Raw genomic sequence first — 12,458 nt, 5'->3', positions numbered from 1 at the left:
ATTTTGGATGTGGAATTGCAGGGAATTCAGCATCCTTTGTGTGATGTGTAGCAGACACATTTCTGGGATCTTTATTTGTCCAAATAAAGCACAAGCAACAAAGAAGCAAATACATTGTAATGTTGGGCCAAATAAACGTGGAATAAATATTGTATCCAATAGCTCTCTGGTTTGTAGCAAGAATATAGGCAGAAGCAAACTGGAATGGAGCATTTGATGAGATGCCGACTCGAATAGGCTACGTAGAATTACATGGAATCTACAGCACAATAACGGGCTGTTTAGCCCAACTTGTCTATGCTGGTATTTATACTCCACCCACACTCCTCCCATTCTAATTGCCTCTTCCCACCCTGCATCCATGGTAAATTTTGTTTTTTGGGATTTACTGTTGGTACTAGACTTATTTAGCTTGGTTCTTTGACGATTTTTGTAATACCCCATTCATCTATCTATCTATCTATATCTATATATATAAATAAATCGGTCGGTCTGTCGGTCCCGCCCCTCCGTCGTCCCGCCCCTCCGTCGTCCCGTCCGTCTGCTCTGCAGGTGGGCGGCTATCTATCTATCTATAAAGCGATGCTTCTGTCCTTCTGTCTGTCTGTCCTCGGGTGTGCGTCTGTCCGGCTATGCGCTCGAAAGTTATACCGTGTACCTACGCGCTTGTTACCTCCGAAGAAAGCTTACGGTTCCGGGACGGTCGTAAGCGTATTTACTTTTCGGTCGGACGAAAATTGTTCGCGCCTTATGCGAAAAACCTTCAAAATTAAACTCATTATCTGCTAGCATTGATTGACTGACGTTAAGGTTCGACCAATCCTGTGCCGTCACGATTGACCAATCCTACAGTACGGTCCCCTGATGGTTGGCCAATCGGTGTGTGTGTAGGCGGGACTAATCGTTTTCATCTCGGGGATCTGCCAGCCATTGTTTCACTTCAGCTTCCAGCTCAAATGACTTCAGCTTCCAGCTAAAACTACTTTGAAAGTTAGTATCTCTTTTTAAAAATAACATAAGATTTACCAAAAACGTTTTGTAAGTACTTTCACTTTCATCTTTCAAGCTTTTAAAAGGTAGACAGACAGGGACACAGACAGGACCCTAAAGCCTGGGACTTGATTTAAAATGTTGCCCGGCACCAGATTCACAAAGGGACACAGACAGGGCCCCAAAGCCTGGCACTCGATTTAAACCGCCCGCCCCAAAACAGCCCTGGCAACGCCGGGCTCCCCCCAGCTAGTATTTTATAATTGCTTCTACTCACATTCACATTCCAAGTCAGGACTCGGTACTGGTGGGATACAGTTGCACATATGCATGTACAATTATTTGCAAAGCGCAGTGCTAAATATCCTTGCATCTGCAATCACAATTTAAAATTTCTTGCCTGTATCGACCAACAATGTTAAAAGTGCATTTCTGGCTTCTACATGCGGCTTAAGACCTCGGCACTTTCAGCACCATAATAACTGGTGACCGATAGATACCACCTAACGAGGCTATTTGCATTTGCTGTCATCCTATGGAAGTGCCTATTATAGAAAGCACTGGCTGCCGGGCACCATCATAACACAAATGTATCATAAATTCACATTTATTTTAACATTAGTAATCATTCTTTTCTAAAACAATTTGTCCTACTTTTTGTTAGGAAATTGATTTGTATACTGATAATTTTGGTCTTAATTATTGCAGAGGGAGGTGACCTAATTGTGTCGATGAATTCAAGAACTGTGAAAGCCATTGTAAATAGAGGTTCTTCTTGAATGCCAAGTGTCTGGTTACACGACTAAAGAAATTGATCTTAAAAACATGGGAGTTCAGTGCTTCTTTCAAAAATGAGGTGCTCCAGATTCTACCAGACGAGAGGTGTTTCAATTCATTGGTGGAAAACGGACACCATACAGAAAAGGAGCCACAATTTTTGATGATTATTTGAAGAGGGGAATTGCTTCCCTCTATCTTCCAGATGTGCAATTTACTGAAGAAGGAGATTACACCTGTGTTGTTTTTATAACCCCAGATAGTGGAAGTGGAAAATCGTCGATGACTGTTTCAGGTAAGAATCACCAAGAATGATTTCTTCCTTTGCTCATACAATCTGCTGAATTGCTACTACACTAAATTTAAAGCAGATCAGGCAAAGATATTAAATGATACCATATGCATGCAACTATAAGCAGTCTAGTTGTATTACTGTACCTTTTAATTTTTATAAAAGTAAATTGATTTAAGTATTGTTGGAGTTGGATCATTTTTTATGGGTATTTGAAGAGCCCACGTTGAAACAATAAATGTTGACATAATTGCATGTATTGGTATAGTATTACAGGATAGCTCATATGCATCCTGAGCAACTACCTCCCCCTCTATCCCCCCAACTTGGCATAATCACCTCGATCCTGAAGTATGTAGCCCTTTATACTATATTCAGCTGATGTGCTGAATTCCTTCAAGTGAGAGCTGGGCCTGTTTCTGGCTGGGGTGGAGATCATCTCATACAACAGGTAGGTACAGCATAACATTATCAGGGCCAAGGTGATGATCTAGACTATTTTCAATCATCTAAGGGGTCGGAGAGGAATTATCCAGATTTTTTCTCCCCAAATTGGCCTGGGTTTTTATCTGTTTGTTTGCCTCTCCCAGGAGATCACATGGTTTTGGGTAGGGTGGGGCGTGTATATGTTGTGATGCACAAACTATCACAATTGTGTGGGACAGACTGATGGACCAGATGGTCTTTTCCTGTATGTCATTGTTTGTTAATCGACATGCACAATTCTGTCAACAATGTACCATTTCAAACTTGGTGAGTTCCTGTTAAATTTATTGGTGATTTATTAGTATACTAGCAGATTACCCATGGTATTGAGTTGGAGGTAATGCTGCTGCAAGCAAGGGAGGGGTACATATGGCCTCTTAAAGGATTTTGAAAGAAGATTGCAAGAGTTGAACTCTGATAGTAAAGTAATTGTGTTTTCATTGATGCCTGGGAAATAAAATGCTTTCCTTACTGCAGGTAAAAAAAATAAATGTTACCCTCAGTATGACAAGTAAATAAGCCTGTGCATGGGCATGGCAGGAGAAAGCTGGTTAACAGGCAGTGAAATTCAGTGCACTGTTTTTCCTATTGTTTTCCTTTGCATTAAACTAGGAAATAGCAACATCATCAAGTGTCTGTTTTCTGTGGGTAGAGACATTTGATTATCCTATGTTCTGCTGATATAGTCCAAGAAACAATAGAGGCTTGTAAGAAAGGTACGGCTATAATCATGGGAAATTTTAATCTTCATATTGATTTGGGCAAAGGTAGACTTGAGGACGAGTTCTTGGAGTGTATGCAGGATGGTTACTTGGAACAAATCGTTGTGGAACCAACCAGGGAGCAGACTATTTTAGAGCTGGTAATGTGTAACGAGGCTGGATTAATGAATGATCTTGAAGTGAAGGATCCTCTTGGGAAGAGTGATCATAGTATGGTAGAATTTCAAATTCAGCTTGAGGGTGAGAAAGCTAGGTCTCAAACTAGTGTCCTGAACTTAAATAAAGGTAATTATGAAGGTTAAAGTGGACTGGGAAAATATATTACAGGGTAAGACTGTAGAAAAGCAGTGGCAAACATTTAAGGAGATATTTTATAACTCTCAGCAAAGATATATTCCAGTGAGAGAGAAAGACTCTGAGAGAAGGATGAACCATCTGTGGCTAACTAAGGAAATAAAGGATGGTATCTGATGCGCTATCAATTACTCATAAAAGACCGAGTTAAGAGAGTAACTAAAGGCTTTTATTAGCAAAGAACAGAGCATGCCTCTCGTGGTTGACTGGGTTCCAAGAAGGCAGGGGGCTGCAGGTCAATCACCTTTATACCTGGGCCTGTGTGGGTGGAGCCAGCCGAGACATGTTGAGGCATGCATAGGTACAACAGTGTGTAACAACAACAAGAACAACAGTGGTTTACCACATTCACCCCTTGTTTAAAATTGAGTCCGGCGGGGTGAAGTGTACTAAAGGTTCGTGTAAGTAAGTCTATCAGGTGGCCTTGTATGCCGTCCTGATCGTCGTGGTGGCGGCGGTGATGGTGCAGCATCCAACGTTGAGTCTGGTGTCTCATTGAGTGGTTGGGTGGTCAATGACTGGTCCTGGGGCTGCGGCATGCCGTCTAGCGGGGTTGGGTTGTGGGTAGTGGTGGATGGCAATGGTAGTGTTTCAGGGGCACCCAAGGGTGCGAGATCTCGTGTGGGGGCTGTGTCCTCCCGCACGTCCGGGTACGCTACGTAAGCGTACTGGGGGTAGGCGTGGGTAGTGGTGGATGGCGAGGGGGGTGTTTCGGGAGCACCCGAAGGTGCGAGGTCTCGTATGGAGACTGTGTCCTCCCGCCCATCTGGGTACACCACGTAAGCATACTGAGGGTTGGCATGGAGGAGGCTCACCCTCTCGACCAGGGGGTCCGTCTTATGGGACCTCACGTGCTTCCGCAGTAGGACGGGTCCTGGAGAAGTCAGCCATGTCGGTAACGAGATCCCCGATGTGGACTTCCTGGGGAAGGAGAACATTCTCTCGTGAGGGGTAGCGTTGGTGGCTGTACAGAGCAGTGACCGAATGGAATGGAGCGCCGCAGGGAGGACTTCCTGCCAGCGAGAGGTCGGAAGGCCCTTAGATTTCAAGTTTAAAAGGACTGCCTTCCAGACCGTCGCATTCTCCCTCTGGAGAGCAGGTACTGCCGGAGTTCGTCGCTCATAAAGGATGAGCCCCTGTCGCTATGAATATAGCTAGGGAAACCGAACAAGGCGAAGAGGTCATTCAGACATTTAATGACCGTGGTACTGGTCATGTCTGAGCAAGGGATGGCAAACGGGAAACGGGAGTACTCATCAATTATGTTGAGGAAGTACACATTGCGGTCGGAGGAGGGGAGGGGCCCTTTAATATCGACGCTCAGCCGTTCAAAGGGGCGCGTGGCTTTGATCAGGCTTGCTCTGTCTGGCCTATAAAAATGCGGTTTGCACTCGGCACAGATTTGGCAGTTCCTGGTCATGGTCCTGACCTCCTCGATGGAGTAGGGCAGGTTACGAGATTTGATGAAGTGAAAAAACCTGGTGACCCCCGGGTGGCAGAGGTCATTGTGGAGGGTCTTCAGCCTATCGACCTGCGCGTTGGCGCATGTACCACGTGATAGGGCATCTGGGGGCTCATTGAGTTTCCCGGGCCGGTACAAGATATCGTAATTGTAGGTGGAGAGTTCGATTCTCCACCTCAAGATCTTGTCGTTCTTGATTTTGCCCCTCTGCTTATTATTAAACATAAAAGCTACTGAACGCTGGTCAGTGAGCAGGGTAAATCGTTTTCCGGCCAGGTAATGCCTCCAATGTCGCACAGCTTCCACAATGGCCTGGGCCTCCTTTTCAACAGAGGAGTGTCGAATCTCGGGGCCCTGGAGGGTCCTTGAGAAAAAGGCCACGGGTCTCCCCGCCTGGTTAAGGGTTGCAGCTAGGGCAAAGTCGGATGCGTCGCTCTCCACTTGGAAAGGGATGGACTCATCCACTGCGTGCATTGTGGCCTTTGCAATATCTCCTTTTATGAGAGTGAAGGCTGCACAGGCCTCTGCTGTCAGGGGGAAGGAGGTGGACTTGATGAGGGGTCTGGCTTTGTCCGCATAGTTGGGCACCCACTGAACATAGTACGAGAAAAACCCTAGGCATCTCTTCAGTGCTTTTTGGCAGTGGGGGAGGGGGAGCTCCATAAGGGGGCGCATCCTGTCGGGGCCGATGACTCCGTTCTCCACTACACAGCCAAGAATGGCAAGACGCTTGGTACGAAACATACATTTGTCCTTGTTGTATGTTAGGTTCAGCCGCTGGGCCGTACGGAGGAATTTCTCTAGATTAACATCATGGTCCTGCTGGTCGCGGCCGCAGATGGTGACGTTGTCTAGATAGGGGAAAGTGGCCTGGAGCGCGTTCTGGTCGACCATCCGGTCCATCTCCCGTTGGAAGACTGAAACCCCGTTGGTGACGCCGAAGGGAACTCTGAGGAAGTGGTAGAGACGACCGTCAGCTTCAAAAGCTGTGTACTGGCGGTCCTCAGCCCTGATGGGGAGCTGGTGGTATGCCGACTTCAGATCAATCGTCGAGAACACCCGGTATTGTGCTATCTGATTGACCATGTCAGATATGCGGGGGAGTGGGTATGCATGTAGCTGGGTGTAGCGATTGATCGTCTGGCTGTAGTCAATAACTAGGCGCTGTTTTTCGCCAGTCTTCACTACCACCACTTGTGCTCGCCATGGGCTGGTGCTACCTTCGATAATCCCTTCCTTCAGGAGTCTTGCTACCTCGGATTTAATGAAGCTCCTATCCCCGGCACTGTAACGCCCGCTTTTGGTAGCGATGGGCTTACAGTCGCGGGTGAGGTTAGCGAACAAGGGGGGGGGGGGGGACTTTAAGGGTGGAGAGGCTGCAAATGGTGCGCGGCGGGCGATTTTAAAAGCTGTTGGCTGCAGACTGTGAGTGGGGGGAGGGGTCCGTCGTACGCTAATGTGACACTCTTAAGGTGGCACTGAAAATCCAACCCCAGTAGAATGGCCGCGCAAAGGTGGGGCAGGACCAGGAGTTTAAAATTTTTGTATTCTGTGCCCCTTACTGAAAGGGTCACTACACAGTAGCCACCGACGTCCGCTGACTGGGCTTTGGAAGCCAAAGAGATCCGATGTCGCGTCGGCAGGACCGGGAGAGAGTAACTGCGCACCGTGTCGGGGTGGATAAAGCTTTACGTGCTCCCGCTGTCAAAAAGGCAGGTAGTGGCGCGGCCGTTTACCTTAATGTCCATCATGGACCTGGACAGTTGATGAGGGAGAGATTGGTCCAGCGTCACGGAGGCCAGCGTATGGTCGAGCGAGTCGATGTGGTCGTCAGATGAGGCGGTGGTTGAGTCCGGGTCCCCCGTGGTTGAAGTTGGAGACGTCCGAGATGGCGGACAAAATGGCGGCGCCCATGGTCCCGATCCCCACGCGGCTGGGGGAGCCCAAGATGGCGGACAAGATTGCTGCCCCCACGGTTCGCACGCGGCGCTGCTGGCGTTAGCGGTTTTACCTTTGCAGGCACTGACATAGTGTCCTTTCTTTCCGCAGCCGGAGCAGGTAGCGTTTCTCGGCGGGCAGCGTGCTCTGGGGTGTTTTGCCTGGCCACAAAAATAACATTTCTGTGCCTTGGACATCGCAGCAGCAGTTGAAGGTGGCGGTCCCATGACCCAAGGTTGTGGCGTCCACGTTGCGGAGCGGTTAGGGGAGAAGGCGTCCATATTCCTGTGGGCCGCGTCGAGCGAGAGCGCGAGGGACACTGCCTTTCTCAGGTCCATTTCTCCCTTTTCCAACAGTCTCTGCCGGGAGCAGTCGGACCTTAGACCCGCAACGAAAGCATCTTGGATCAGTCCCTCCGTGTGCGCTGCGGCTGATGCTTCTTTGCAATCGCAGTCTCGGCCGAGTATCCGTAGTGCCCGTAGGAAGGCCTCCACCGATTCCCCGGGCTGCTGTCTGCGGGATCTTAAGAGGTGCCGGGCATAGACCGTATTTACCGGGCGTGCGTATTGCCCTTTTAGCAGACCGATAGCCGCCGCGTAGGTCGTCGCGTCCTGGATTATTGTATAAACTTGGTGGCTCACCTTTGAGGCCAGGATTTCCAACTTGTTTTCGTCCAGGGTCACAGTTGAGGCTTGCAGGTAGGCCTCGAAGCAACGCAGCCAATGCGCGAATTTGGTAGCCGAACCCGCTTCTTGGGGGTCTAGGTCCAGGCATGTTGGTCTGAGGGCTCGCAGCAGCTCCTGTTGCTCAGCGTTTGGTGCAGCAGCCTGCTGTTCAGCGTTTGTTGCAGCAGCCTGCTGTTCAGCAAATGTCGACATTTTGTTTTTGCTAATAAAATTGATGCGCTATCAATTACTCATAAAAGACAGAGTTAAGAGAGTAACTAAAGGCTTTTATTAGCAAAGAACAGAGCATGCCTCTCGTGGTTAACTGGGTTCCAAGAAGGCAGGGGGCTGCAGGTCAATCACCTTTATACCTGGGCCTGTGTGGGTGGAGCCAGCCGAGACATGTTGAGGCATGCATAGGTACAGCAGTGTGTAACAACAACAACAACAACAGTGGTTTACCACAGTATCCAATTGAAAACAAAAGCATACAATGTTGCGAAGAATAGTGGAAGGCCAGAGAATCGGGAAATTTTTAAAAACCAGCAAAAGACGACTTAAAAAAATGATAGAGAGAAGATAGCTTATGAGAGTAAACTAGCAGAAATATAAAAACAGACAGCAAGAGCTTCTAACGGTATATAAAAAGGAAGAGAGTAGCTAAAGTAAACGTTGGTCCCCTAGAGGATGAGTCTAGGGAATTAATAATGGGAAACGGAAATGACGGAGACTTTGAACAAGTATTTTGATAGGTCTTTACAGTAGAAGACACTAAAAGCATCCCAATAATGGATAATCAAGGGGCTGTTGGGGAGGCGGGGGGGACTTAAAACAATCCGTATCATTAGGGAAAAAGTACTAGGCAAACTAATGGGACTAAAGGTGAACCCGTCCCCTGGAACCGATGGCCTGCATCCTAGGGTCTTAAAAGAGGTGGCTGCAGAGATAGTGGATGCATTGGCTGTAATCTACCAAAATTCCCTGGATTCTGAAGAGGTCCCAGCGGACTGGAAAACCGCAAATGTAAAGCCCCTATTTAAGAAAGGAGGGAGACAGAAAGCAGGCAACTATAGACCAGTTAGACTAACATCTTTCATTGGGAAAATGCTGGAGTCCATCATTAAGGAAGTGGTAGCAGGACATTTAGAAAATCATAATATAATCAAGCAGAGTCAACATGGTTTTATGAAAGGGAAATCATGTTTGACAAATTTGCTGGAGTTCTTTTGAGGATGTAACGAGCAGGGTGGATAAAGGGGAACCAGTAGATCTCGTGTACAGTATTTGGATTTCAAGAAGGCATTCGATAAGGTGCCACATAAAAGGTTACTGCACAAGATAAGAGCTCACTGGGTTGGGGGTAATATATTAGCATGGATAGAGGATTGGCTAACTAACAGAAAATAAATAGTCAGAATAAATGGGTCATTTTCAGGTTGGCATATTGTAACTAGTGGGGTGCCGCAGGGATCAGTGCTGGGGCCTCAACTATTTACAATCTATATTAATGACTCGGATGAAGGGACCGAGTGTAATGTAGCCAAATTTGCTGCTGATACAAAGATAGGTGGGAAAGCAAATTGTGCGGAGGACGCAAAGAATCTCCAATGGGATATGGATAGGCTAAGTGGGCAAAAATCTTGCAGATGGAGTATAATGTGGGAAAATGCGAGGTTATCCACTTTGGTAGGAAAAATAAAAAAACAAATTATTATTTAGATGGGGAGAGATTACAAAATGCTGAGGTACAGAGGGATCTGGGGGTCCTTGTACATGAATCACAAAAAGTTAGCATGCAGGTACAGCAAGTAATTAGGAAGGCAAATGGAATGTTGGCCTTTATTGCAAAGGGAATGGAGTATAAAAGTAGGGAAGTCCTGTTACAACTGTACAGGGCGTTGGTGAGACCACACCTGGAGTACTGCATACAGTTTTGGTCTCCTTATTTAAGGAAGGATATACTTGCATTGGAGACAGTTCAGAGAAGGTTCACGAGGTTGATTCCGGAGATGAAGGGGTTGTCTTATGAAGAAAGGTTGGGCCTATACTCATTGGAGTTTAGAAGAATGAGAGAGGATCTTATTGAAACATTTAAGATTCTGAAGGGGCTTGACAGGGTAGATGCAGAGAGGATGTTTCCCCGCGTGGGGGAATCTAGAGCTAGGGAGCATAATTTCAGAATAAGGGGGCTGGGTCATTGAATATATTTAAGGTGGAGGTAGTTAGATATTTGAATGGTAAGGGAGTCGAGGGTTATGTGGAGTTGAGGCCAAGATCAGATCAGCCATGATCTTATTGAATGGCGGAGCAGGCTCAAGGGGCCAAAAGACCTACTCCTGCTCCTACATCTTTTGTTCTTATGTCCCCCTACAACCTGCACACCTTTCACCTCGATTGTGAGGAAGGGATATTTTCAGCTCCAGACATTTCAATGTGCAGTCATTATTTGACCTCATAGGATGTAAAAGGGTGAAAAACTACTAGTATTAAATGTCTAACATCTGTTATATTGATTTTCACAGCCACACCACAAGTGAAATTATCTTCAACCGCTATCACAATTGAGAATGGTACAGAGAAGTATGTGAAGTGTGAGAGTTTTGGCTTTTATCCTATTACAATTGAGATGAATTGGGTACAGAAAACACAAGATGGGGAACAAAACAAATCTACATGGGATCCCCAGTTAAAAATGATGATGGAACCTACAACGTTTGAGGTTGCGGCCAACACTCCAAGACAGCGTGAAACATCAATGCCAAGTGAAACATCAATCACTTACCAAAGATTTACAATTGACGACCCAACTGACTGTCAAAGGTAAGTTTTGTGTTTGATGCCGCCCACATGAAGTCTTGTTTGTGTTAGAAAATATAGATATAAAATGAAGACTGAAATTTTCCTGAGAGATAATAGTGCATGAAAGCTTAATGTGTTCATCTGAAATTATTCTGCGGTTTGGGGTTAATAGCTTTATTAAAATAGCAGAGAGGGTGATCGTTGTTTCGTATGACGGGAAAAGCTTATCATGGAGTCCAGTTTGGCTAACCATTCGATGGCCTCCCGAGATGCTAAGTGGAGAAATGAGGTCTGAGAGGGCAGGTTGATGTGATGTTTTCCATGGTCTGGGACTCATGGCCACAGTCGCATTTCTGGTCATCCCTCATCTTCCACTGCATCGTCCATGCCCTGTGCGGATTAGGTTGAGCGCTGTCCACTGGGAGGGCGAAGCCAGGGACCTTTGCTGTTGGATGAATGATGAAGTGTTGGTTCTTTATGTTTCATGGGTCCCACGATTCCGTCCATCTGGATAGTTGGTTGATACCAGCTGCATTAATATTGGCTGCTGTTTCCCTGAATGGCCGGCATGATTTTAAGCGCAGCAGAAAGGGTAATTTCAGATGAATGCAATAAGTATTTGTGTGCTAGATGCCCACAGGATAAATTCAAGCTGAAGAGTTTTTTTTTGTTCATATATTTTAAACTGGAAATTCAGTGCTCCTGTTTTGGTAATTGTGCTAGGAGCACAAAACAATCTAAACTTCATATTAACTAATTGACTCTTGTGAGAAGTTTGTGTTTGTGGAGTTTGAATGTAAAGGTCTCCACAATTGAATAGTTTGCCAAATCTGAGTGTCAAGGCTGGCACATCAGTGGTCGCTTCAGTGAGGTGTTAGATGATGACCACAGCCCATGGAACCTTCTGCAGGAGTTGAAGGAAGAAACTTGACGAGGGGAGAAAAGGTACAAAAATGCAGCGGGAATTTCAATAATTCCTATTATACAATGTGAGCTGCCTTTCTGTAGGTGTGACTCAAAACCATTTTGAAAATCACCTTTGTAGGGGTAAAACATTAAAATAACGTCCCAATACTACTATATTCTGTGGCATTTACATACCAAATATTCATACTCTGACTTCATAGATATACTGACAACATTAATATGGTGTGCAATTTACTGTTTTTGGCTACATGGAAAGAAATGTCACTCACCAGTTTGGTTCCATACGGTAGGTCATACCTGCCAATACTGTCAAAAGTTGCTGAACGTGAAAATCTTGTGTCGGACAAGGGTAGTTGCGATGGAAGCAGAGCTCTGTCATGCCTCAAACAGGAAATTTTCTCATTTTTAATCTTTCTTTCAGTAAAATAATATACATTTAAAATGCAATGTAGTTAGCTGTAGCTGAGATATGAGCTCTTTTGCCTTGGTGTTGAAGGAGAAGAAAAATATACTAAACTGCCTAGACATCATCCACATGTCCTGGGGGCCACTTGCACCCAGCCTGTTCAGTTGCCTGCATTTGCAAGTTAACCTCATGGTTTTTGAAATGTTAATGGCCCAGAAATTCGGGTCCCTACAGGTGAGTACGCGCTGGGTACTCACCCGTAAGCCCAATGGAAGTGCTGGTTCTGGGCATGCACGGGAAACCGGAACTTCCGTTCCCTTAAAGGAAGGGGTTCAGAGGTCGAATGCGTACGCCAGAGAGGCAGCGCGTGCGCATCGAACTTATGTTTTTTTTTTGCAGGTTTCTCCGGGAGGGTAAGTCTCCAAGAGTTACACATGTAAAAAGCAGGCACAAGGCCTGCTTTTAACAAGGTAAGTGGTGAATTAATTCAAATTAAAACATTTTTTCCACAGGTTTATTATTTTTAAATACTTTAAAGAAAGGTAAGTTTATTTTTAGTCCTGTTAGAAAATGTAATTAATTTTTTCAAAAATTTAAATTATTGTTTAAGTTATTATGTAATTTATAGTTATTTTAAAAA

General features: G+C 45.8%; 1 protein-coding gene across 2 annotated transcripts in view; it reads left to right on the top strand.

Annotated features, from left to right (window-relative positions):
* The first annotated feature begins 1,445 nt into the window (after positions 1-1,445).
* Positions 1,446-12,458, top strand: part of LOC147080811 (uncharacterized) — a 28,852-nt gene continuing 17,839 nt past the window's right edge. Inside the window, exons 1-3 of one of the 2 annotated variants that reach the window (XM_085981080.1) lie at positions 1,446-2,062; positions 10,209-10,506; positions 12,218-12,350. In XM_085981080.1, the coding sequence (XP_085837206.1) occupies positions 2,050-2,062; positions 10,209-10,506; positions 12,218-12,284 (378 nt within the window). In that variant the 5' untranslated portion in view covers positions 1,446-2,049 and the 3' untranslated portion in view covers positions 12,285-12,350. Of the gene's footprint in view, positions 2,063-10,208; positions 10,507-12,217; positions 12,351-12,458 lie in introns of those variants that run through there. The other variant, XM_085981081.1, reaches the window with a different exon arrangement.

Source organism: Somniosus microcephalus, unplaced genomic scaffold (assembly GCF_052327205.1).
Source record: "Somniosus microcephalus isolate GS21.2 unplaced genomic scaffold, FLI_Smic_1.0 scaffold1118, whole genome shotgun sequence".
Classification (NCBI taxonomy): Eukaryota; Metazoa; Chordata; class Chondrichthyes; order Squaliformes; family Somniosidae; genus Somniosus; species Somniosus microcephalus.
Note: the sequence above shows the minus strand (reverse complement) of the source record. Positions and strands in the feature narration are given on the sequence as shown.